Source organism: Sporothrix schenckii (genome assembly GCF_000961545.1).
Source record: "Sporothrix schenckii 1099-18 chromosome Unknown Cont43, whole genome shotgun sequence".
NCBI lineage: Eukaryota > Fungi > Ascomycota > Sordariomycetes > Ophiostomatales > Ophiostomataceae > Sporothrix > Sporothrix schenckii.
In genome coordinates this window covers 482,843-506,951 of record NW_015971144.1, presented here as the reverse complement: position 1 = coordinate 506,951, position 24,109 = coordinate 482,843, and the positions used below count along the sequence as shown (strand labels likewise).

The 24,109-nt window shown below is 59.2% G+C and overlaps 8 protein-coding genes and 1 non-coding gene across 9 annotated transcripts; 2 read left to right on the top strand and 7 right to left on the bottom strand.

Annotated features, from left to right (window-relative positions):
• Window positions 1-1,099: 1,099 nt before the first annotated feature.
• Window positions 1,100-4,978, bottom strand: SPSK_10446 (beta 1,3 exoglucanase; the record flags this gene model as incomplete). The annotated part of the gene is made up of 1 exon (XM_016736853.1): window positions 1,100-4,978. The coding sequence occupies one exon, from the start codon at window positions 4,976-4,978 to the stop codon at window positions 1,100-1,102; it is 3,879 nt and encodes a 1,292-aa protein (XP_016588900.1).
• Window positions 4,979-6,986: 2,008 nt separating this feature from the next.
• SPSK_02701 (uncharacterized protein) lies at window positions 6,987-7,843 on the bottom strand (the record flags this gene model as incomplete). The annotated part of the gene is made up of 2 exons (XM_016729568.1): window positions 6,987-7,211; window positions 7,301-7,843. 2 exons carry the CDS (start codon window positions 7,841-7,843, stop codon window positions 6,987-6,989), a joined length of 768 nt encoding a protein of 255 aa, XP_016588899.1.
• Window positions 7,844-9,427: 1,584 nt separating this feature from the next.
• On the bottom strand, window positions 9,428-9,890 carry SPSK_02811 (guanine-specific ribonuclease n1/t1; the record flags this gene model as incomplete). The annotated part of the gene is made up of 2 exons (XM_016729675.1): window positions 9,428-9,819; window positions 9,872-9,890. 2 exons carry the CDS (start codon window positions 9,888-9,890, stop codon window positions 9,428-9,430), a joined length of 411 nt encoding a protein of 136 aa, XP_016588898.1.
• Window positions 9,891-11,595: 1,705 nt separating this feature from the next.
• SPSK_11242 lies at window positions 11,596-11,667 on the bottom strand. The gene has a single exon. It is a non-coding gene; the product is annotated as a tRNA-Asp (tRNA).
• A 941-nt stretch (window positions 11,668-12,608) lies between these two features.
• On the top strand, window positions 12,609-15,806 carry SPSK_02195 (uncharacterized protein; the record flags this gene model as incomplete). Its single annotated transcript, XM_016729069.1, has 1 exon — window positions 12,609-15,806. One exon carries the CDS (start codon window positions 12,609-12,611, stop codon window positions 15,804-15,806), a length of 3,198 nt encoding a protein of 1,065 aa, XP_016588897.1.
• A 9-nt stretch (window positions 15,807-15,815) lies between these two features.
• On the bottom strand, window positions 15,816-16,043 carry SPSK_10495 (uncharacterized protein; the record flags this gene model as incomplete). Its single annotated transcript, XM_016736888.1, has 1 exon — window positions 15,816-16,043. One exon carries the CDS (start codon window positions 16,041-16,043, stop codon window positions 15,816-15,818), a length of 228 nt encoding a protein of 75 aa, XP_016588896.1.
• Window positions 16,044-16,439: 396 nt separating this feature from the next.
• On the top strand, window positions 16,440-17,900 carry SPSK_02482 (uncharacterized protein; the record flags this gene model as incomplete). Its single annotated transcript, XM_016729351.1, has 1 exon — window positions 16,440-17,900. The coding sequence occupies one exon, from the start codon at window positions 16,440-16,442 to the stop codon at window positions 17,898-17,900; it is 1,461 nt and encodes a 486-aa protein (XP_016588895.1).
• A 492-nt stretch (window positions 17,901-18,392) lies between these two features.
• SPSK_02741 (uncharacterized protein) lies at window positions 18,393-19,106 on the bottom strand (the record flags this gene model as incomplete). The annotated part of the gene is made up of 1 exon (XM_016729608.1): window positions 18,393-19,106. The coding sequence occupies one exon, from the start codon at window positions 19,104-19,106 to the stop codon at window positions 18,393-18,395; it is 714 nt and encodes a 237-aa protein (XP_016588894.1).
• A 1,301-nt stretch (window positions 19,107-20,407) lies between these two features.
• On the bottom strand, window positions 20,408-23,803 carry SPSK_02183 (calcium-transporting ATPase; the record flags this gene model as incomplete). Its single annotated transcript, XM_016729058.1, has 1 exon — window positions 20,408-23,803. One exon carries the CDS (start codon window positions 23,801-23,803, stop codon window positions 20,408-20,410), a length of 3,396 nt encoding a protein of 1,131 aa, XP_016588893.1.
• Between the last annotated feature and the right edge of the window lie 306 nt (window positions 23,804-24,109).

The following is a 24,109-nucleotide window of genomic DNA, read 5'->3' as shown; positions in this document are numbered from 1 at the left end:
CGGAGACCGGGGACAAAGACGACGAAAAGGGAAATAATGACAAAAGAGGTAAAAACGACGAAAGAGGAAGGAGCGCAGAAGAGCCAAGAAGGCCCGTGGAAGGATTTGCCAAGCCGTCCTGAAGAGTAACGCCCCGAGCGGGAGGACGAGTAAACAACTACAGGACACAGGGACGAGCTACGATAGCGCAGAGGGCGGGTCACCAGCCGCTGTTCCGTCAATTGCGGCGAAGAAAGCGCTGTTCGGACGAAGTTGGGCCTTGGGCGGAGATAGTCTCTGGCGGACTTATCCGTGCCTGCCTTATTTGTCGGCCGGTACGAATGTACTAACAGTAGTAGAATTGTTCTTCAAGATTGAGGCAAATGCTTATAAACATGGAAAAGATCGTCCTCCGGCCCCGTTTTACCCCCAAGGAAACCTCGGGCACTGGAATCTGGACCACTGTGACCTATACCCACTAGGAATGGAAGACGAACACTCTGCCGGACGGCGTAAGCTGACACTCGGGCGGTGAACAATCCTACATTTCTAATCAAGAATAAAACAATGTTGTCGTCTGCTGTCTCTGCTGTGTCTGATAGTATGAACTTGACGTCTTTCTCATACATGCCCGCGCATCATATCATGTTCTTTGGGTCTCCTGCGACGATATCGCATTTGAACGCCAGCCCGACAGTCCTCCGACAGTGACACAGACGGCCAGCAACACATTGTATATCGTCAAGATTTACGTGTAGCAACAGTCCGGACCAAGATCTCGATAGTGGACGCACAAGGTCAACGGCGCGACGCAGTTGTCGGTACAAGACGCCTATGTTGCGAAGCCACCAAGAGACCGACTACACATTGCCGACATATCTGTACAATTGCACAATGATTGTCAGAGGCACATAATTTCTGTCTCCAAGGAACTAAATAACGAGAGTGTGCATTGGCATGAGCTGGCATGGATGGTGTCAAAATTCTGTCTATTCTACTGCTATCCAATGGACAACGTCAGTATCACATTACCAGCCTACACATGTTATGAAGAAAAGAAAAGGAGATACGGCACACCGAACATTATGTACACACACACAGGAGTCCACGCCGCCTACGCTCACGCCGAAAAGGCACTCGAAAACACGCCCACGACGCCCATAAAGTTGCCATAGTTGGCCGATGCCGACGCGTCGGCCACCGGCGTGCCCAGGTAGTCGACCATGTACGTGACGCCCGTGGTGACGAGGCCAAAGATGGTGACCTTGGCCGTGTCCTGGATGCTGACGAGGGGCGTGGTCTGGCAGCCGTAGGGCTCGCAGCCGGACTGGTCGTTGTTGATGAAGAAGGAGTAGTGGCCGGCGCCGTAGACGAGCGTGTTGGCCGTCGTGCCCGAGTACACGGCGCCCCAGCCGGACTGCTTGGCCGTCAGCTTGGGGTCGCCGTACGCCGCGTTGGTCGCGTACGGCAGCAGCGCGCCCGGGTTGGGCTGGTAGTAGGCCGTCTCGGACTGGATGAGGCCCATGACAATGTTGTTGCCGTTGTGCACGTGGAACTGGTACTGCGTGTGGTGCTCGGCGGCGACGCCCCAGAGCAGCAGGTTGGCGCCCTCGAGCAGGATGCCGCGGCCCGCGTACACGGTAATCTGCGTGAGCGCCGCGTCGTCCGCGTCGTGGTCCGCCACCCAGAACCAGTTGTTCTCGAGGTACACGTACTCGACGCCGGCCGGCACGTAGAAGCTCATAAACGCCGCAATGCAGTTCGTGTTGAGGTTGCTGCTCGTCACCGTGACCGACTTGTCGAGCGGGCAGTTGGCCAGCGAGAGCTCCGAGCCCGTGAAGCCGCCGACGCGCGTGTGCACGTCCCACATCGTCGCAAACTTGCCGCCGCCCGCGCCCGACAGGTTCCACTGGATCAGGATGGCGCCCGCCTGCGCCCCGCGCGTCGACACGATAAAGTCGCTGAGCTCCACGTGGCCCACCGCGCCGACCGCCGCACCCACCTGCACGACGGGGACGGGGTGGTTGATGTCGGCAAACGCGGCGCCGTGCGACAGGATCACCGGGTACGACTCGCCCGTGACGCGGGCGCCCGCGGGCACGACAAGCGTCGACGTCACGACGTAGACGCCGTAGTCTAGGAACAGCAGCTTGCCCGACGATGCCGACAGGTCGAGGGCGGCCTGCAGCGCCACCGTGTCGTCCGTCGAGCCGTCGCCCAGCGCCCCCAGCGTGCGCGCGCTCAGCACGTCGGCCGCCGTCAGGCCCGCGTACGACGGCTTGTCAAACGTGTAAAAGTTGGAGCCGCTCAGCAGCGTCTTGGGCCGGCTGTAGCCCACGTTGCCCAGGTTGGACACAGCCTTGGTGCCCTCGTAGCCGTGGCCGTAGCCCAGCAGGCCGATCGAGTGCTGCGCGCCCGACAGCACGACGGGGCCCGCCGCCTGCTTGATGGCGTTGGTCACGCCGTTGAAGCAGACGTTCTCGGCAATCAGCTCGCCGGCCGCCGCCGGCGAGATGGTGCCGCTGGACTTGGCGAACAGGATGGCCGTCTCGACGTTGTTGAACGTCGAGTCGAGCACGATGACGACGTCCGACACCACGTTGGACGGGTAGCCGGCCGACAGGTCGAGGCCGACCTTGCAGTTGTTGACCGTCAGGCCCTGGTACGTCCACGACCAGTCCCAGACCTGCCGCACGGCCGTCTGGCAGCCGTTGAACGTCAGCTTGCGCATCGTGTACTGCTGGTTGCCAAAGTTGAGGCCGTACAGGCCACCGTTGAACGTCAGCTCGCTGAGGAACCCGCCCGACCCCTCCTCGGACCACACGCCCTGGTGCTGCGTGTTGCTCGCCGTCGACATGTCAAACACAATGTTCTGCAGCGACGTCGCCTGCCCCGTCGACCAGTGCACGCCTGCCAGCGGCAGGTCCGCCGGCGCGTCCGTCATGTCAATCACAAAGTTGCGCACCTGCCGCCAGAAGATGTTGACCGCCGTCCATCGCTCGTTGGGGTTGCCGTCAATCACCGCATACGGCGTCTCGCCCACGCTCGCCCACGTGCTGGCCACCTTGATCGTCGGCGGGCAGTCGGGGTTGCCCACAAGCTGTGTAAAGTAGTAGTCGACAATCGGGTACGACACGAGGTACGTTCCGGCCGGGAAGTACACCAGCGCCGGCTGTGTCGTCGTCGACTGGCAGCTCGAGCCGGGCTCGCAGCGCCCGCTAACAGTCGCCTTGGACGTCGCGGCAATGGCGTTGTTGATGGCCTCGGTGTCGTCTGTCACGCCGTCACCGACGGCGCCAAAGTCCTTGACGTTGCGGAACACAACATAGTCCTTGCCCTCGTACGGGGCAAAGCCCTGGTGCTTGATGTGTTCCAGGTAGAACGACGAGCAGGTCGACGAAGGCGACGCAGACGAGGAGGACGATGAGACCGAAGACGAGGCTGACGAGGAGGACACCGACGAGGCTGACGAGGAGGACACCGACGAGGAAATGGACGACGAGAGGGAGGCCGAAGAAGACACCGACGAAGAAGCCGACGACACGGCGCTGGAAGCAGACGAGGAGATGAGACTAGACGATGCCGAGGACGAAGCGGATGCGGAGCTGCTGGCAGAGGCCGACGCCGAGACAGAGGCAGAGCTGCTGGCTGACGAGACAGAGAGAGACGACACCGAAGCGGACGAGGCCGAGGCAGAAGAGGCCGAAGCAGACGAGGCCGAAGAGGCCGACTCAGATGCCGACACCGACGAGCCAGATGCACTCACAGACGAAGCCGAGGAGGAGGCTGAACCGGAAGCAGAACCACTGGCACTCGACACACTGGAAGAGCCAGACGCACTGGAAGACGCACTCTCGGAGGCGGACGAGGCGGAGGCGGACGAGGCGGATGGTGAAGCTGAGGAGGCAGAAGAAGCAGAGCTGGTAGCAGCAGAGCTGGAGGCAGAAGCAGAGGCAGAAGAGCTGGAAGCAGCAGAGCTAGAGGCGGCAGAGCTGGAAGAAGCAGAGCTAGACGCCGATCCAGAGGCAGAGGCAGAGGCAGAGACAGAACCGGAGCTCGAACCGGCACTGGCACTGGCACTGACACTGGCACTGGCACTGGCACTGGCACTGGCACTGGCACTGGAGGCGACGCTGGAAGCAGAGCTAGAAGCAGCGCTGGAAGCAGCAGAGCCCAAGACGGCGGAGGACGAGCCAGAAACGGAAACCGAAGAAGACGCAGACGCAGAGCTAGATGCAGAGCCAGATGCAGATACAGAGGACGAGGCGCTTCCCGCAGCAGAGACAGAGGAGCTTCCCGGACCGCTGCTGGAGATCACTGAACTGGAGCCGGAAGCCGAAGCTGAAGTCGAGCCTGACACGGAAGCAGAAGCAGAAGCCGATCCGGATGCGGAAGCAGACGAAGACGCGGCGCTGCCGGAAGCAGAGCCAGATCCAGAGACGGAAGCAGAGGCGCTACCTGAAGCGGAAGCAGACGACGAGCCGACAGAGACCGATGCGAAGGCAGACGCAGAAGCAGACGAGCCGGCGGAGCCCGAGGCCGACTGGGAGGCAGACACGGGACCCGAAGACGAAGACGAGCTCACGGCGCCAGAGCTGCTGGACGGGACGGCGACGCCAGAGGAACCGGAGGCGACGACAGACGAAGCGGAGGACGAGACCGAGGCCGAGGCCGACTGGGACACAGAGACGGCCGACGAGCTCGAGATGACAACAACCGAGGAGGAGGAGGAGTGGGAGTGGCCGTGGCCGTTACCACCGTTGCCGCCGCTGCCGGCAGAGGATGCGGCCGACGACAGTGACGACGGCGCTGACACCACGGCCGTGCTGCTGGGCAGCTCCGACTCCGTATCGACTTCCGAGCAGGCGAGCGTGAGCTGGGGCGTGGGGCAGGTGGTGATGGTGCTCGTGACCCAGACGACGACGGGCGGTTTGCTGTGGGCGACGGTGGTGGCGGCGGACGCCAGGAAGGCCACCACCGAGGCGGTGGTGTAGCGCATAGTGGGAGAGAGAAGAACAAACAAACAAGAAAGAGAAACAAAGAATGAGCGTAGCAGTTGGAGTGAACGAACGGACGATCAAATGATCTGCCTGACCTCGGACGAGGTAGGATGCGGATGGGTAGAGAACGAGGTGAGAGGTGGCGCTGGAAAACAACAGAAGAGCAGGAAAGTAGAAAAAGGTACGAAAAGGGCAGAAACGAGGCGCCCACGATGCTAATATACGCCGCCAATAGTCTGCCCTCCATGTTTTATGACAAACAGTCCATTCTAGGAAACGCCTGCGAGCCAGAAACGGCAACGAGCGCGACGGCATCGACCACGACATGGCTGCGACTCGGACTGGGACAATGGCCACGGCGGGTGGGTTACCACTGTCGTATGGAGAGGGGAGGACACAGCCAACAACGGACACTTACCCACCAAATAAAGCATTACTCGTGCATTGCAGCGGAGTGTATGTTGTGTACGGCGTAGTGTGGTTCTCGTTGGGTGAAAATAAAGTGTGGGTGGACTCAGGCCGGACTGGTGGTTATTGTCAGGGTAAAAGTGGGCGTAGACGTTGGAGTGAATGTGGATGTGCAATAAAGTTTTGACAGTGGCAGGGGTCGGGGTTTGACAAGAAGACATCCTCCGTACTCTGCTGAGGGACAACGACAGGGGCAGAGTAGACACGTCGAGGCGTCGAGTGGTCTAGCCATGATCTTCGCTTTGCCTTACGGCATGTGTTCCTGGAAAGAAACGTGGGGATCAGCACTGGAGAAAGGAAAAATGGAAGGGAATTTGCCAGGTCAAACAAAGATTTGGGACAGCAAGACGGGAGATGTGCATCGCAACAACGACATACAGGACGCAAGGGAGGCACAAATTCGGCGCTGAATGGTAAGGGTCGTATGGGGACAGATGATTGTGGTTAACACAGATGCCGAGTTGAGCTGAGAAGGCGCTGAATAAGGAAACAACAGTTTTTTTTTTTACGTTAGACATCCCCGTAGAACAGCCGCAGACCACAAACTACAGACCACCGCCGTAGGAACAGAGGAGATGGGTGTCCGGACCCGACTTCACGATGGGAGTGAAGGAGAAAGAAAAAGGAGAACAAGAGAAGGGCGAGGAGACGCGACCCAAATGGAGTGTGCCAATGGTCTGTCAGGTACACCAATCAGCACGCGATGGACCACACCATCTATGGTCATTTTGGGAACAGTATCAGGGGTATCATTTTAACCTACCCATGCAGGTGGGGGAAAAGGCAACGCCAAAACAAAGCAAAGCGACGGCCTCGGCGGAGCCTCTTCAAGCGCAGAACGGAAAACATGCACAACAGGTGCGCTGAGGCCAACCGGGTGACGAGAGGTTGGAGGTGTCGAGTAATTTTAACTCTGTTCAAGACAGGCAAGTCTGTGCTGCAGAGACGGCGCGGCAAAGGAGCAAGAGGCCGACAGTGGCTGGAGATGTTGACGCAAGTACTCCGCACGAGTCCGGCAACTAATGAATTGCATGCAGACAAGGAAAGGGGAGTCCATTGACTTCTGTTTTGATTTCGGCGTATGTTAGATTGTCACGGATCGTAAAACATTCCTTCAACCACACCGTTGTCCTGCCCTGTGCGAACTCAGTGTGCTGTAATGACCTCCAAAGACCATTGACGGCTCTATCCACATGTCGCATTGTGGAATCAACATCGTGTCGCCCGCAGCGAAAACACGGGCGCAACAAAAGCTTCGTCATTCTCAGCGTCACCTTTCCCAGCCGTCACAGCCGGTGCTTCCCCCTGCCCGCTCTGTTGGCGCTAACAGGGGCAATTTCCAATGCATCACCCTAGCGCCGCAGGCACCAACGGCACCCCAATAACGGGGCAGCCCACGCCACAATCTCGCACGCCATGCCGGGTTGGGCCATTTCTGTTGTGCCTGTTCTTGGCTTTGCCATGCGATGCCGTCCAGCCGAACGGGGGATCCGGCAAAGACAAAAATCACAGCTCTGCGAACCCCGGCTGCGCTTGCTTTCAGTTGTCGACGGTGCCGAACAATGCCAGAATGGATATCCGCGTGCGCAGGACTTTGGCCCGAAGCCGCCGCAACCTCACTGTCTTCGATCGGCTACTGTCCCGTTCGACGGCCTCCTCAACCAACGGCGCAATGCCCGCGACGTGAGCAAGTGCTTTTTGTTTGCTCGGCTCTTTGTGTGCCAGCGCGGCTTTGTCCTGCTTCGTCTGTGTCGTCTGCGTCGCCTGGTGCTTAAAACGAGAATGTGCATCTCGTTCCTAGGGGGCGTGCGTCTCCGTCTCCGGCAAGTCGATGCCCAAAGCAAGTGCAATACGGACACGAGTTCGTAGTCGTCTCCATGTCGAATGGGAGGATACTGGTCTCGGCGGTAGTCGCTGATGCCGCCGTATTTGGCATAGTTCCAATCGTCTGCGACAAAGCAGCTGTTTGTGCCGTCGTTGCCATCTTTCTGGTTTAACCAGACCAGCTGCACATACATCCCTCGTTCCGGTGGCGCTATCGGGTGCTGAATCGGTCGCAGCGCGACCCGGAACCGTTCCCACATAACATGCGCATGCGCATTCAAAGGGAGGATGTTCCTGCTCTCGGCCCCAGCCACGACGAGCTCCTCAACGTCCTTCATGGGCCAAAAGTGACGGAGATAACGCCACGTTTCGCCCTTACGGGAACGATGTGCGCTCTTGGGGGTCGATGGAGCCAGAAAGAAAGCAGCGGTTGTTGTACCAAGTCGGAACTCGTCTCTGCGCCGCGCGGTCGGCAACCTCGCGTGCTTGGTGGCTCTTTCCCAACCATCCCCTAGTAAGAGTGTCGATTCGTAAATTAGGACGTCAAAAATATCAGCGTAAAACAGCCGCATGTTGTCTTGCAGGGTGCCTGTCAGGTTATGGAACTGGAAGATGCATCGCATATATGCAACAGTGAGTTCGGGGGTTCGGATACTGGGATCCTCCAGAATGCCAAGAGAGCAGTCCGGGCCAATCTTTGAGACGCTGGCAGTTCAATATCTTCGTCGTCTCCACGAGGCCGAAGTTCTTCTCCCTTTGCTGTTAGAAACTCCGCGAATCTTTTTCGAACGACGTCATCAGTGAGGCTGTTGCCATCGTCCTTGCTGGCGACGGTTGCTTCGCCGCGTGCTGTCGTTGACGGTGGATCTTCCCGGGGTTCCCAGTTGATAGGCGATTTCCAATGAAGTTGACGCAGATGATCATTTTGATGAACGGATTCCTGCTGTCTTCGCAAACAATTAGCTACCTGAGGCCGATGATATCACGGATATCAGATGGTCATAGACGTACAGGTACCTTGTGCAGGGGCTGAGTTACGGTGAAGAGGGAACACGTACCAACATCCAACGTGGAATAACTGGGTTTGGGCCTCGTACAACAAACACGCGACGGCGCTCAAGGTATGGAATGAGACTGTGGATTGTGAATGTGAAAAAAAAGATTCGTTTGGGGGGTCCCTAAACGCCCCAAAATCCAGTCAAGCTGGCACCTTCCTAGATTTGATCCAATATCCGGTCGTGCCTTCCTTTCCCGGTGAGAAAATGCAACCGGAGGCAACTGATGCCTCAGCATGCTAACACGCTTTTGATTAAGAGAATGAAGATGACTAATGGTTGCCTCTGAATTTAGATATATTTAATAGTCCATAACCCATTGAGGAGAGTTCCACGGGACTACACTGCTGGACGCTCTGCGGCCGTGAGCTATTGTGTGGTTAGTCAAGACAGCTCTACTTTATCGGTAGCCCATAATCATAACACGATTATTACTCGAGGCACCTGGTGAACAAACGAGGACAAACAGAGTAATTCGTGCTACTCCGTCCTGACTTGTCTTGGACACGAATACAATGGACCCCTTTGACTTTATTTATCACGAATTTAAGCGTACTCTCAACGCCATAGCCATGCTTCGGATGTCCACGTGTGCGGGACGTTCAATACTACAGAGAGCAGCACTGCTGTTCACCGCACGGTGGGCCATTGGAAGCCCTTGTACTAGTGGCCCACAAGCAGCCTTTCCTTTGTTGGTGATCATCCGTTTTTCTATTTTGTCTTGCTTCCTAGCTAGGCGTGGCTCTCTATCGATTTCTCGGACAGCCACCAGTTTCCTTTTCTGTCCTCCCCGTCTACCATGGCCGATTCTCCAGGAACCGTGCCATGCCATGTGTGGAAGCACCGACATCGCGTCGTCTTTCATCCACCGTACCGCGTCTTCGTCTTCCCTGCTTAATCCGAAAACGGCAGCTTGACATCCGCCTCGGCCAGCAGCTCCCGCTCCTCGGGCGGCGTCAGCGGCGGCGTCCCCGTCTTGCCCTCGTTGCCGTCATCGTGGTCATGGCCGTGGTCATGGCCGTGTTCGTGACCGTGGTGGTGGAGGTGGAGGCGGTGTCCCTCGCCCGGGTTCACCGACGTGTCCCGGAAAATATGCGGCGTTTACGACCCGGACGTACCGCCTGGCGCGGCGGAGGACGTCTTTGTCGTCGTCGCCGCCCCCGCACCATCCGGCCCCACACCGGCAATGCCCACGTAATCGGCCGATCCGTAGTCTGTCGCCACCGACCCAAACACGACGCGGTCCGGGCCGGGGTTGCGGTGGCCCTTGTACGGGCTGCCGTCCAGCAGGATGGGGAACTCAAAGATGGGCCCGCGAGCGTGCTTACCGGCCGACGCAGGCAGCGGGTACGTCTTGTAGGCGTGGGGGAAGTTGCCCTCGCCAATCTGCTTTCCCTCCTTGAGCAGGACGAGCGCGTGGCCGATGGCGGCATTGATCTGGTCGCGCGTAAACGTGGCCTTGTGGCTGGCCTCGGAGAAGGAGGGGGAGTAGTCTAACGTGTTAGCAGACATCTTCATGGGCAAACGTAGTCAAACGAGACGTACAAATGATGTGCTCGGTCATGGTGACGGTAGTTGGGTTACTGGGTTTTGAGTTGTTGTATTTTGTGGGTGATTCTCTTGGGGATGGACAAACTGCTATTGTGTTTTGGGTCGGTTAATGGAGAGAAAAGGGTTCAAAACAAGGAAAAGAAGAGGTCTGTTTTATCAGGTCCCATGGCCTTCTTTTATACACGTCAAGGTTGCACGGTGCCCATCTGCCAAGGGTGTGGCGTGCGAGGTCATTTGAGCTCAATTATGAACAGTCATTCTCTCGTACGACAGTTCTTTTCGAGAATATCTTGCCTTGCCCGCGTGTCCGTTTCGCCCACTACCACCTTCCACTTAAGTGACAACAGAAGGCCGTTGGATGTGATGACGTGATGGCTTTACATGTGTACCAATGTACCAGTGTGCCTGGATTCGTGATGTATTGTGATACCTTGTGCTGTTTCAGGGTCTAGAGAGAGTGGTCGCCGATGTTAAAACAACAAACACACCAGCAAACAAGGTTCATTTCGGTGCCTGTCCTCCGTGTCCTTTTACTGTTGTTGGCGTACCACTCTCGTTTTGTCGTTGCCTTTGTGATGCATGTGCGTGTACCTGTTCTCAACTCTCACAACAACAACAACAACAACAACAACTCCTTGCCTGCTGGCCTCGTGTCATGTCCGTTAGTCCGTCAGCACAAACATCCACAAATTCGTCTGTCTCTTTTCTATCCGCTTGTCCGCTCTGCTGCCTAGCTGTCCAACGCCACGCAAGCATTTGAGAAACAATGCCACGCACGTAGCTGTAGAGCGTCACAAGATGTGCTTGTGCGTACTTTTCTGTTACGATGTTACGACGTGACGCTGTTATCGTCCTCGTATTCCCATAACCGTTACAAGTTACAGTCACCAACCATGTACAGACCCGTGTCACAGCGTGCATAAACGTCAGAGGACAGCATCGTTCCAGTGACCCGTACCTGGTAATTACTTGTGATCATGCTGTCTCCGGCAGGATCGTAAACGGCGACTTGGAACTGGAGGAGCAAATCAAGAAACCAAACAAAGGGTACTGAGTCGATGTGCAATGTGCAAACTTCCTTTGCAGGCATTGTATTACCAGAAAACGGACACGCACATAGTGCCTTTGCCGTGCGGCACGGGATAGCATCAAAACAAACAAAAAACGCAAGCAGGCATACAGTGCAATCTACAACGTGATCAAACAACACAAGTGTTACTGCGTCTTGTCCATTTAACTCCATCCTTATAGACCATTCTTTTCCGTTCGTCTCGTCGGCCTCTTTATTTTGCGTCGTGTGTGATACTTATGCGGGGTCACCGGTGCTACTGTGTGCAATGTACGTAATGGCCGTCTCTTACTATGTTAAGATACTGGCCTTCTGCGCATCATGTTGCGACATAACATGACGCCGGGCAGTCTTAGGCCATGGTTTCAAGTCAACTACATCCATAAGTACGACGACATCAATCAAAGCTCACCCACGTATTAAATGAGTGGTGCTCCGAGAGGATATCAGTTGACTATTGAGTGTTTTACTATTTTAGCCCATCGACTCGGGAATCATTGCAAGCATGTCGTATTTTTAAAAAGCCGTAAATTTTAAGACACGAAGAAAGGAGAGGACAAATGACAGCAAACTTAAAAAATAAAATAAAATAGCATTCTTCAAAATAAAATAAAACACGAAAAAACTGGGAAGTAAACACCAAAAAATTCTCTCTCGCCGGGAATTGAACCCGGGTCCCGGGCGTGACAAGCCCGTATACTGACCACTATACTACAAGAGACTAAGTCATTGGATGATTGATGACAGCCGGTGCGCTAAATCTGCTTATGTAGTCTGCACAACATGCGACCTGCACTCCAAGATCGGCAATACTTTGTAAATGGCGACAAGTGTGGGCCCATCTGAGTTTAATTCCCGGCACCAAATTGTCCACATTCTGCCGTCTTTTTCCCCTCACAAAAGAAGACGATACTCCTAGCTGCAAAATCAACTGCGTCGGTCGCCGCATTTGTCAAGCCGCCAATTACTCATCTATTCCGTGTATTTTATCGCGTCTCATTTTCGTTTCTGCTACTGAACGCTTGTCATAGCCCGACACCCCGACGGCCTGTCATGGTCGCACCTCCACCCCGATCTTGACCCCGTTTTTGGTTGTTTGTCGTCGTTTTGCACGTTGGCGTGACGGGCTCGGTTGTCAACTTCCTGCTAGCTTGGCGCTAAACTGGAAGGGCGCGGGGGAGACCGGACAACGGACGTATCAACGCCCGCGAGATGGTGCAGACCATATCCGATGAGCGGCCGTCCAAGACGGCCAGTGGGGAGACAAGACGGGGAATAGGAGACTGTGAGCTCATACAACCCTTAAATTCATGGCCATGAGCCCGTGGGTCAATGGGTCGGAGAGCCCCATGCATGCTATGGCACTACAAAGTGGTCTCCAGACTCTGCAGATCCTCCACGCTGCTGCAGGCCGGAGTTGATACGGAGGAGTGACTGAGAGAGACAGGAAGAATGAAGGAATGAAACGAAGCGAGTCAACATGGGATCTCCACAACGTCTTCTCCGCATTGTTTGCCCCATCTTTACTGTTTTCAGTCATGTTTCTTTTTATAACGCCGTGTTCTCTTCTTATCGTGAATTATCTCTATCTGACCATTCACTACCAATGCGTGAGGAGCACAATTTGTTCATTATCTCGACATCTCATGATCGCATGATCTCATGATCCACGACCTTTCAACCTGGATAGCACTCCCGACGAGACCCCAGGACAAGATCATGTCCGAGCACAGCACGTCACCGACGACATCGTCGATGCCGCCGTCAGTTCAGCCACTACAGCCGGCCCAACAGTCCGAGTCGACGACGTCACAACACCCCCAGAAGAAACGCATCCGCGCCGTTGTCGCCTGCAGCCACTGTCGCAGCAAGCGCTCTAAATGCGACGGCATCCCGGGCCAGCGCGAGTGCGCGCAGTGCCAGCAGCGCGGCATCGCGTGCGAAATGTCCGACGGCAAACGCAACCGCGGGCACTACAAGCCGCAGGCCGAAGCGCTGGCCAAGCAGGTGCGGCTGCTCGAAGAGGCCCTGGCCGAAGCGCGGGCGACCAACCACGCACTGTTGCGGCAGCAGCAGCTGAACCACGGCCAGCGCCGCAGTCACAGTTACAGTCACAGTCACAATCAACCGCCACACGTCCAACAATTCTCCGCATGGGAGCACATGGACTTGGAGATGGACGACGGCGCATCCGTGGCGCCGCCGTCTGTCATTGCCATGCCCAGTGACGTTGACATCGACGCGCACAGCACGATTTTGTCAGTTGCCAACAATAACAACAACAACAACAACAACAACAACAACAACAACATCACCACAACCATGGCCAAGTCGCAAGTGCCGCCATCGTCGATGCCACCGCCGCCCACCCACAATTTTTACATGCCCAACACGGTGTACGCGCCGTCGTACACGTCGTCGTATACGTCGTCGCACATGGTGAACCTGAGTGCGAGTAGCTTGCTTCCTGGCGGCGGTCGCCAGCGCGCCCCGTCGCATCCATCGCAAGCCCCACCCTGTGCGCCCTCGCACGCACAGATACTCGCCCCACGTCATGAACACGGTCAGGGCCACGACCACAGTATGTCCTTGCCGCGCGCCACCGTTGAGCAAACAGCACCGGCTGCCACCACGGCTGCGGTCGCGGCCACGTTTGCTGCAGCTGTAGCCGCCGCGCCGTTCCCTACGGTACGGCCCCGCGCTGCCAGTTGCGACGACCTGGGCCTGTCGCCGCCGCTCGTCGACTACCTGCTGGGCCTCTTCTTCCACCGCTACCAGACGATGATGAAGTTTGTGTCGCAACAAGACTTTATGACGCTGCACCAGACCAGCAACGGCAGCCTGCCAAAGTCGGCGGACAATGATTTCTACGACAGCGTCTACGACGACCCCAGCAGCGGCCCCGTCCACCGCAAAGACTGCTGCCATAAGCACCGCAGCGCGCTCTTCTTGGCCATGCTGGCGGCGGGTCTGCGCTACTCGACGCGCCCGGACGTCACAGACCGCTTCCTGCGTCCAGACGGCGAGAACCGGCTGGCGACGGCGGCACGCCGCGCCGTCGAGACCGACGTCGGGCGCCCGACGCTCGCGACGGTCCAGACGGTCTTGATTCTGTGCGAGGTCGAGACGAGCCTCGACAACCAGATGACGGGCTACATGTACTCGTGCCTGGCGTCCAAGCTCATCTTGGAGATGGGGCTCGACCTGGGAGCGGCCTCGAGCAGCCGTGCCCTGACCGCCGAAGAGACGGCCATCCGGCACTGGCTCGTCTGGGCCGCGTCGGTTCACGACCAGTTCTGGGCCGTGTTTTTGCGCCGGCCACTCACCATCAAGAACCGCACCTTGCAGCTGTCGCGTCTGGCGTGGCGGTTTGCCGGCGGGGGCACCAGTTTGTCCAGTTTGCCCAGCTCGTCCAGCACGATGCCGTCGTCGGACGCCAGCAGCGTCGCGGGCCCCGGCGAAGACGATCTGCGCGCGCCGCCGAGCTTCGAAGACGAGGTCAACGACGACTTGATGGACCTCATGGAGCTGGCGCGCGAGATGACCGACGAGCTGTACGGCGCCGGCAGTCCTTTCCAGAACCGCCCGGCGGCAGCCGTTGCCGCGGAGGCCGAGGCTGCCGCTACCGCCGCCGCCGCTGCCGCCGCCGCCGCTGCATCCTCTTCTTCCTCTGCGGAGTCACCCTATGACGGCGGCGGGCTCCCGCACGCCTATCACCAGCATGCCGCCCAGCGCCACGCGCACAGCCAACGGCCCGACGTGGCCAGCCTCGATGCCCGCCTCAACCAGTGGTTCGCCAGTCTGTCGGAGCGCGTGCGCCAAGGGCCCATCACCGGCCACGACTGCTACCACTTTCTGTTTGTGCTGCACCTGCACTTCAACGCCACCAAGATCATTTTGCACCGCACCCGCACCGTTCCGCCTCGGACAACCCGCGGCTCGCCGAGCGGCTACCCCCTGCCGTCGCCCAACATGCCATCGCCGTCCCGTCGTGCGTCGCACGGTCAGCACCACGCCCATGCGCACAATCCCAATCCCTCGGGCGACTACGCCGCCGCCGCGAGCATGGCCACGCTGGGCCACGCGTCCATTTGCATGGCCAAGCTGTTTGAGACGTTCCGGCGGCGCGAAGACATTCGCACGCTGCAGTGCACCGGCGTGCAGTGGGCCGCCATGGCGTCCGAGGCGCTGACCTGGTACATTGAGACGCTGCCGATGGACGGCGCCATCGAGGCCGTCGCCCACCTGCAGTCGCTGCGCCGCACCCTCAAGGACATGACGCGCACGTTTCTGCCGGCCGTCTACCCCTACGACCGCACCAACCGCGCACTTCTCCTGTTCCAGCGGCGCATGGACGGCACCGAGTCGCCGCCGCCAGTGCCCGTCAAAGGCAAGGGGAGGGCGACGCCACTACAGACGTCGGCTCCACCGCCACCCGCGTTCGAGACGGTCATGGCGTCGCAGGCGTATGCCCGGCAGGACACGCAGCAGAGCACGCAGCAGAGCATGCAGCAGTGCATGCAGCAGAGCTTGCACCAGGACTTGCACCACGCAGTGTTCCACCACCTCGACGAGACGGCGTCCACGGTGCCATCCGTGCCGGACCTGTCGACGGCCGACACGACTGTGAGTACGGGCGCTGGCCCGCAGGCACAACATGCACCGTCGTCGTTGTTTGAGGCGGACGGCCGTGTCTCGGTCGTCTCCCTGGAGGCTGTCAAGGAGCTCGAGCAGCAACCTCCACAACAGCCAACCCAACACGAACAGCCACCGCACCGCAACATTGGCGGCTTGCCTGCGGCAGGGACATGGTCAGACCAAGATCCCTGGGACTGGGATGATTTGTTGGAGAGAGGGTAGACGGCACAGTCATGATTGTAACATAAGCCATGTAGCGATACGACTTAAATATGAATTGCATTGCAGCGTCCACGGGGAAATGCCTAACTTGAAGGCCCACGGCACGACCAGCGGCCCGTACACGAAGCGCCAGTGGTCGTGGCATTGCTTCTCCGTAATGTCGGGGCGGCGCTTGAAGAAGGTCATGACACGGTAGAAGGTCTCGTCCTCGTGGATGGGCGGAATGGTACGGGCCATGTTGGGAGGCAGTTGGATGTGATCGATGCAGGATAATGCCGGTGAGTGACGCTTGTATCACGTTCCAGTTCATGGGGAAAAGGAATTATATACCGCCCACACATGCACGCCTCCGTGTATCGATCGCCGCCACCGAAGCACCCTTCTCGCGATGCGGAGTTCACCAGCAGTATCCGCTACGACTTACACTGAACGCTGGGGTCTGGGCGCTAACGGCATTGGACCCACATGGTCATGCACGTGTATAGTCACGTGCAGTTCACACCCAGCCCACTGTGGGGTAGGGCAAACCTGCTGACCATTTTGTCCTCATTCGTTCTATGATATCGTCACATCTCTCTTGGCTTCCATCGTCGCCAACGACACTGCGCACGCGCACCCCCCACACCATCCACGATGCTTCCGTCAAGGCCATACAGCTCCCTCAAGGGCATGCTGCCCAAAATTCACCACCCCCTGCCGCTCAACGAAAAGAGCCGCAAGAAGCTGCTCGACACGCTGACGACGTCGTTCCGCAAACATCTCGACCGCGAACATGGTCTGGGCGACGACCATGCCGAGTCCGCCGTGGCGGCCGCTAAGAAGACAGTGACGCAGCCATCCACCAGGGCCGCCGACGCCCCCACGGCAGCAACGCCAATTGGCACGCCGTCGTCGTCGCCACGCCACCGCCCAACCGACCGCCATCTCCGTGCCATCCTGTCCAACCCGCTCTTTACCTACGACCAGCTCGCCAGCCGCCCGAATCTGCCGCCCAGCGTCACCAGGGCCGCGCCGGGGGCAGCAGCGAATGCCCCGAATACCCCGAACGCCCCGGGAATCCTGACGGCCGCCGCCCCACTCTCGTCGGCGCTCGCTCACCCGTCCACCACCAATGCGGAGACCGCCCAGCGCGACCCCATGGACATCTTCGACTGGGCCGTCGCCCGCGGCCTCATGACCACGAAGCGCGCGGCCGGCTGTCTGCTGGCCAAGCGCCGCGAGGCCGTGCAGTCGTCGCATGCGCTGGCCAAGACGTTCATGGCGGACACGGGCGCGGGGCTGCGCGTGCTGCAGTGGCTGCGGGCGTCGGGGCTCGAGCGCGACCTGTCGTTTGTCGCCGACACGCAGTTCACCAGCGTGCTCGTGCAGTTTCTGGCGGCCGAGCCGGCCATGGAGGCCGTGGTGTGGCAGTGGATTGCGCGGCTCCAGCAAAACCAGGACGGCCCCGCGCAGGTCGAGGTCCGCGCCCGCAACGCGCCTGCCTACCGCGTCGGCAGCGCCGCGTTCGTGCTGGACGCGCTCGTCAAGGCCAAGGCCGGCGGCGCCGACACGCTCGACGACGCCTACCGCACGATGAGCCAGGCCGCCGCCGACCTCCCCGCCGCCGCCACCGCCTCCTCCGCCTCCACCGCCTCCACCGCCGCTGCCGTCCAAAACACAATCGTCTGGCCCTGGTTCGAGCTCTCGTGGATGTCCACCCTCAAAGCCTGGAACCTCGCCGACCCCTCCCCGGCCCTATACGATGGCTTCGCCCGCATCATGGACAGCGACCCGCGGCCCAGCGTCCTCATCGAGCGCGCCCACCTCGACCTGCGCCACCCGACCAAGCCCAGCCCCGCGCCCGCTCAGGCCCTGCTGGACAACGACACGCTGCTGACCAGCGTGCTGCGGCACCGCATGCCGGCGGAGCCGCCGATGGGCCGGCGGCCGGCGCACGCAGCCCGGATTGTGTCCATGGGCCTGGACACCGTGCGGCACCTGGCGTTTGTGGGGCAGTCGGACGAGGCGCAGCGCATCCTGCACCGGCTGCAGCGCAAGTTTGGCGAGAACATTGAGCAGCGGCAAGTGCGGGCGTGGGGTACACTGGCGACTTGAGGAGGGACTGCGTCAAGTCTTCTTGTACTCTTGTACTTTTGTACGCCGCACAATACATGCAGCATCCGGCCAGGCCTTGCCGCGCTCTCTGCCCCATGGCAAATACGTGCCGCGCAGAGCGAGGCCAGCGAGACACGGACGACATCTGTATCGTCCCTGCTTCTCTGCCGGCAACGACGTCGAGCATAGACTCCGTCACACCGTCTACACACCATCTCAACTCGACGAGACCCTGTCGCCCAGACACACACAATGGCCAAACACATCCCGTCCGAGGACGGTACCAGTCAACCGTCTCAGACTGCTCATTGCAGTTCTTGTACATAACGACACGCTCATTCCCTTTGTTTGCATTCCATTTTGTTTTGCACAGTGCATATATTCTCTAGCTTGTCTTGCCACTATGAAATACATTATTACTTTTTACAGTACAGATCTTTAGTCATGTCTCGTTTTGTTGTCTCGTTTTGTCGTGCACCGTATTCTCCATTGTCACTTATCCTCCCTCGCAGACAAGAACAAGATCGAACGCTTCGGCGCCAGTCGCAAGCCGCCGCTGCCGCTGCCGCCCAGCTTGGCATACCACGGCCGCTTGCGGTCGGACAGGCCTGGCGAGGTCGACGTGGACGTGGAGGTCGACGCGGATGTGGATGATGCGGGCGACCACGACATGCGCTTCCGGGCCGATGCGACGGGACTGGTCATCGCCGGCTGGTTGTCGTCGTCCAACCCGAGCCGCAACGCATGCAGGTTGGTCAAAAAGAGCGACGCGGGCCGCGGTCGTCGTGCTCGCGGCAGTATCTCGTCCATGTCGTCCACGTCGTCCATGTCTTCCATATCAAAGTCGTTCATGTCGAACCCTTTTTCACCGTCCCTGCCCAGCCCCATCTCGTGAAAGACCGACGGCCGGTACCGCTGCACCTTGTCGCTCTCAAACGGCAGCGGCCTGTGCAGACCTTCACGCAGGCGATCGGCGGTGTTGCGCCAGTTGAAGGCCGGCCGAGCAGGGACAGTCAGGCGTCCCGTATATTGTGCGGCCACGGCGGACACCAGCGGCGGCTCGGGATTCGGCGTGTGGGCCGTGATGGTGGCCGGGATGCTGGCCGGAAGAGGGATGGGCACCGGGACCTTCACCGGAGCGTTGCAAGCGACAACAATAGGGCCGGTGGTTAGCGGCGTTGGCTGAGAAAGGACGGTGCAGGACATGGTCACACAAATCAGGAGACGAAAAGGAGGTGGCAGAAGTCTCGCGTTATGACAAGTAGAAAGACATTGACGTGGATGAAAACTGTGAAATCTAATATGGTGTACAAAAAAGTCACGATAGCATCTCTTCACCGAGGCTCGTGGGAATGGTCACAGCATTTATGCTCTTCTCGTGAATATGGCCAGAAAGCACCTTGGTCTCCGACGTCACCTATAGCACACTTCATTATAGCAATAAACATGCAATAGGGGATTCTAAAAGCCAAGGACACGGTGAGCCGGGGTAGGCAATTGGATGTATTGGCTGGCTAAGTAGCCATTCCGACCATTTTGCCTGCTCAACAAGCCGTCCTTTGGTTGAGACACTATTTTGATAGCAGTGACATCAAGCAGCCAAGGGAATAATCCTGACAATTACGACATCGATGCGAGGATGCGAATGAAACACATTCCCATCTCCATGTCTACCTCTTCCCAGGAGATGCGTTTGAATAGCGACGCCTTGGGGCCCTGCGTCTGGAGTAGAAAGTCGAGCGCGTGCAGGAAGACATAAAAAAGGGATCGGTGTAATAACAGCTCACCAACACAAGCGGACGCCGAATAATTCGGTGCATGGTGATACTCAACGTTTCGAGGGAGTATTAACAGTGCAGAAAGGGAATGGAAAGCCGGGTCATCAATGGACCACCTGAAGATGGTATTCGCAGTGCCGGCGATCATGATTTCATCGAGTCATGTACAGGCAAAAGACTGCGGCTCAATTGGCGAGTGATGAAGAAAGTGAGTGGAAAGGGGAAACCATACGATGGCTATTGTTGGTCCATCTATTACTATGATATCATGGGCACGGATGCTGACCAGATTCCCACTCCGGGGTAGTCAACTTGAGACGCGGCTCGATTGGCACCAAATCAAGTTTTTATACGTGCATAAAAACGACGAAGCATTCGCTGTTGACGTCTCCGGCTTGGCCAGCGATTACAGCGATAACGGCCGCATTCGAGGAGGAATTGGCTCGTCAAAGTCAGGCACTTAAAGGAGAGCTCAAGATTGTTCAAGTCATTCGTCTTCGTATTGTAAACTAGATAATAAAAAATAAAAGTATGGTAACTTGCGTCGCCCGTTTGCTGGGAATTTGGTCCGTAGACCTCTAAGACGGGAATCATATCAAAGGAAAACTATCAAAGAAAAGAAACAGCGAGAATAAAAAGAAAAGTAAAAGAAAATAACAACAAAATCAAAATCAAAGTCAGATATCGCTAACTATTGATGAATGACCGCAACGCTCGTAGTCTGCACAACTACTGCATGGTGCTCATCGTCACGCTCTTCTGCATCAGCGGCGGCCGGCCGGCCTCGACTGAACCGCCGTTGGCGCCGCCCCCACGGCGCCGGCCGTGCCTCGCAGCGCCAATGGTCTCGTCAAAGAGGCCCATGCTGCGCTTGGTGTACTTCCAGCCCTCGACCGCCAGCAAGAAGACGGCAATGCCGGAAAACACCAGGCCCCATTCCCAGGTGATGGGCCGGTGCTTCATGACCCTCTCGCCAATGACGGGGACGTAGACCAGGACGATGGGCGGGATGAGGCCGATGACGACGGAGAAGAACAAGAACTTGTTGGCCCAGAGGTCGGTGGCCACGTTAAGGGGGAAGGGGTGCGGGTTCTCGGGGTTGAGGCGGAAGAGCGAGCGGCGCATGTCCTTGAACTCCCAGGCGGACAGCAGAATGAGGTAGGTGAGTTGGACGAAGACGGTGGCGCGGGCGCGGAAGACGGCGTGGCAGCTGGGGGACCACTCGCGGTTGCACTCGTGGCCGAGCTCGCCGCCGTTGACGCCGTAGACGACGGCGACAAAGGTCAGCAGCGAGACGGCACCCATGACGACGCCGTAGATGAGCATGTCCCAGGCGAGCTGCCGCGTAAAGATGCCGCGGCCGTGCGGCGGGCGGTGCATGACCTCGATGGACGCCTTCTCCATGCCGAGGCCGAGGGCCGGCATGGCCGACGTGAAGATGTTGATCCACAAAATGTGCAGCGCGCTGACGGGGAAGACGGAGAAGCCGTCGGCGTCCTGGAAGGACAGGCCGATGATGAGCACAATGACCTCGGCAATGTTGGACGTCAGCAGGTGCAGCATAAACTTTTGGATGTTGTCAAACATGCGCCGGCCCTCGCGCACGGCCGCCACGATGGAGCTGAAGCGGTCGTCCGCCAGCACAATCGCGGCCGCGCCCTTGGCCACGTCGCTGCCGGAGCCCATGGCAATGCCGACGTCGGCGCGGCGCAGGCTGGGCGCGTCGTTGACGCCGTCGCCCGTCATGGCGCTGAACGCCTGGCGGCGCCGCAGCGCGTCAATCATGCGCGTCTTGGTCTCGGGCGTGCAGCGCGCCACCACCCGCGGCAGCTGCGGCAGCGCGTCCAGCGCCGCGTCCGACAGTGCGTCAAAGGCCGTCGCCGGCAGCACCAGCGAGCGCGCCACGTCCGCCGGCAGCGTGCCCGTCACCGACGCGTCCGGCAGAATGCCCACCTCGCGCGCAATCGCCTCGGCCGTCGCCGGGTGGTCGCCCGTCAGCATGTGCACGTGGATGCCCGCGTCCGTGCACTCGCGGATCGACGGCGCCGTCTCCACGCGCGGCGGGTCGTAGATGCCCACGAGGCCCACGAAGACGAGGTCCTGCTCGACGCGCGCGCGCAGGTCCTGCTCGGCGTCGGCGTCGGCGCGCGCGGTGGCCGCAGCCGTGTCCCTTCTCTCCTTGTCGGTGGCCTGCGCCCCCTCGCTCTGGCCCTCGCCTTCGCCATGGCCCTCGTCCTGGAAGCGGCCGTGCCATGGCCGGTACGCAATCGCCAGCACCCGCAGGCCGAGCGGCGCAAATGTGTTCATCTGCGCCAGGATCGTCTCCTTGTGCGCGTCCGTCATGGGCTCGCACTCGCCCTCGCCCTCGGCGTCCTGGTCGTCGCGGGCCATCGACGTGCAGCGCTCGAGGATGCGCTCGACGGCGCCCTTGGTGAGCACGATGCTGTTGGTGCGGGCGCTCTGCGCGCCCACAAAGTCGCCCGTGGCCGGAACGTCCGCGGGCGCGTCGTAGACGACGCTCATGCGCTTGATGGTGCTGTCAAAGGGGAACTCGGTGCGCTGCGTCCAGCCGGCCGCCTCGAGCGCGCGCTTGCCCATGCCAAACCGCTGCGCAAACACCTGCAGCGCAATCTCCGTCGGCTCGCCAATCGCCTGCCACTCGCCCGACTCCGGGTCCTGGCGCACCGTGGCCGCGTTGCAGAGCGCGCTGGCCAGCAGAAACGTGCGCAGGCCCGGCGTCATCCGCACGGCCGCGGCGCCGTCGCCCGGCTCGTTGTTTGCGTCGTTTGTGTTGTTTGAGTTGTTTGCGTAGTTTGCGTTGTTTGCATTGTTCGTGTTCGTGTCCGCCCTCGTCGCGTCGTCTTCCTGGACCGTGCCCGTCGTCGGGTCGTTGGGGTCCGTCGAGCCGTGCAGCGTCAGCACGCGCTGCCGCGGCAGCCACGCCTTCTTGACAATCATGGCGCCCTGCGTCAGCGTGCCCGTCTTGTCCGAGCAGATGTTGGTCACGCCGCCCAGCAGCTCCAGCGCCGCCAGGTCGCGCACCACCACGTTGGCCTGCCGCATCACGCGCGTGGCCTGCACCATGGTCATGATGAGCACAATGGCCAGCGACTCAGGGATGAGCGCGATGCCCGTGGACGTCGCGTACAGCACCACCTCGCTGTTGAGGTCGAACTTGTGCACGCCAAAGACGATGAGTGCAATCACGACGGCCAGCACAAACAGCGCGTACGCCAGGTACGTGAGGCGGCGCTGCAGCGGCGTCACGTCCTTGAGGCCGATGAGCTTGCGCACCAGGTCCCAGAGCCGCCGCGCGCTGCCCAGGGCCGCCTGCCGCGGGCCGTACTTGCGCACGTTCATCGACCGCCCCGGCTTGCGGCTGTGCTTGCCGGACGACGCCGCGGCAATGCGCCCCACGGCCGTGTCCATGCCCGTCGCAATGACAATGCCGCGGCCGCGGCCCTTGCTGACGTTGGTCGACGCAAAGGCCAGGTTGATGCGGTCGCCGTCGGTCACGCGCGCGGCCTCGGTGGCCACGGCGCCCGACGTCGACGTCGGGTCCAGGATGCGGTTGTGCGTCACCTTGTCGACGGGCATCGACTCGCCCGTCATCAGCTGCTCGTCGCAGCTGAGGTTGACCGACTCAAAGAGGCGCGCGTCCGCGGGCACGGTGTCGCCCGTGCGCAACAGCACGACGTCGCCGGGCACGACGTCGGCATTGGGCACGACCGTCGAGTGGCCGTCGCGGACCACGGTGGCGCTGGGCGACGAGAGCGTGCGCAGCGCGTCCATTTTCTTCTCGGCGCGCGACTCCTGGTAGAAGCCGATGGTGACGTTGATGACGATGACGGCCGCCACTACGCCGCCCTCAATCACGTCGCCGATGCCAAAGGACACGCCCAGGATGATAAAGAGGACAATAATCATGGCATTGCAAAACTGCTTGATCAGGATCGAGTACCAGGGCGTCGGCTCCTGGACCTCGAGCTCGTTGCGCCCATAGTGCGCCTGGCGCTGCTTCACCTGCACGGCCGTGAGGCCCTTGTCGACGTCCGTTTCCAGTTGTTTGGCGACATCCTCGACGCTGAGGAGGAATGGGTGCTGTGTGAACGATGGTGTAGGCATGATAAGGTGGCAGAGTGTCGTGTAAGTGGTTGGTTCTGTGTTGTTGTTCGGTGTGGTCGTTTGATCGTTTCGCGTATTCAAGTGTTCTCGCGGTGTTCCATTGAGAGGGAGTGAACAAAACGAGTGGATAGCTTGATAAAGCAAAAGGAGTGATGATAAGAATAGGATCTGGATATCCAAACTCTTAAACGATGTTTGTATGTTTGAAGAATGTAAAGAAAAAAAAAGCATTAAGGTTCCCAGATGTCATAAGACGTGGCGAATGCCGCGTCTTTATATGTCCTGTCATCCCCGCCCCCCATCCGT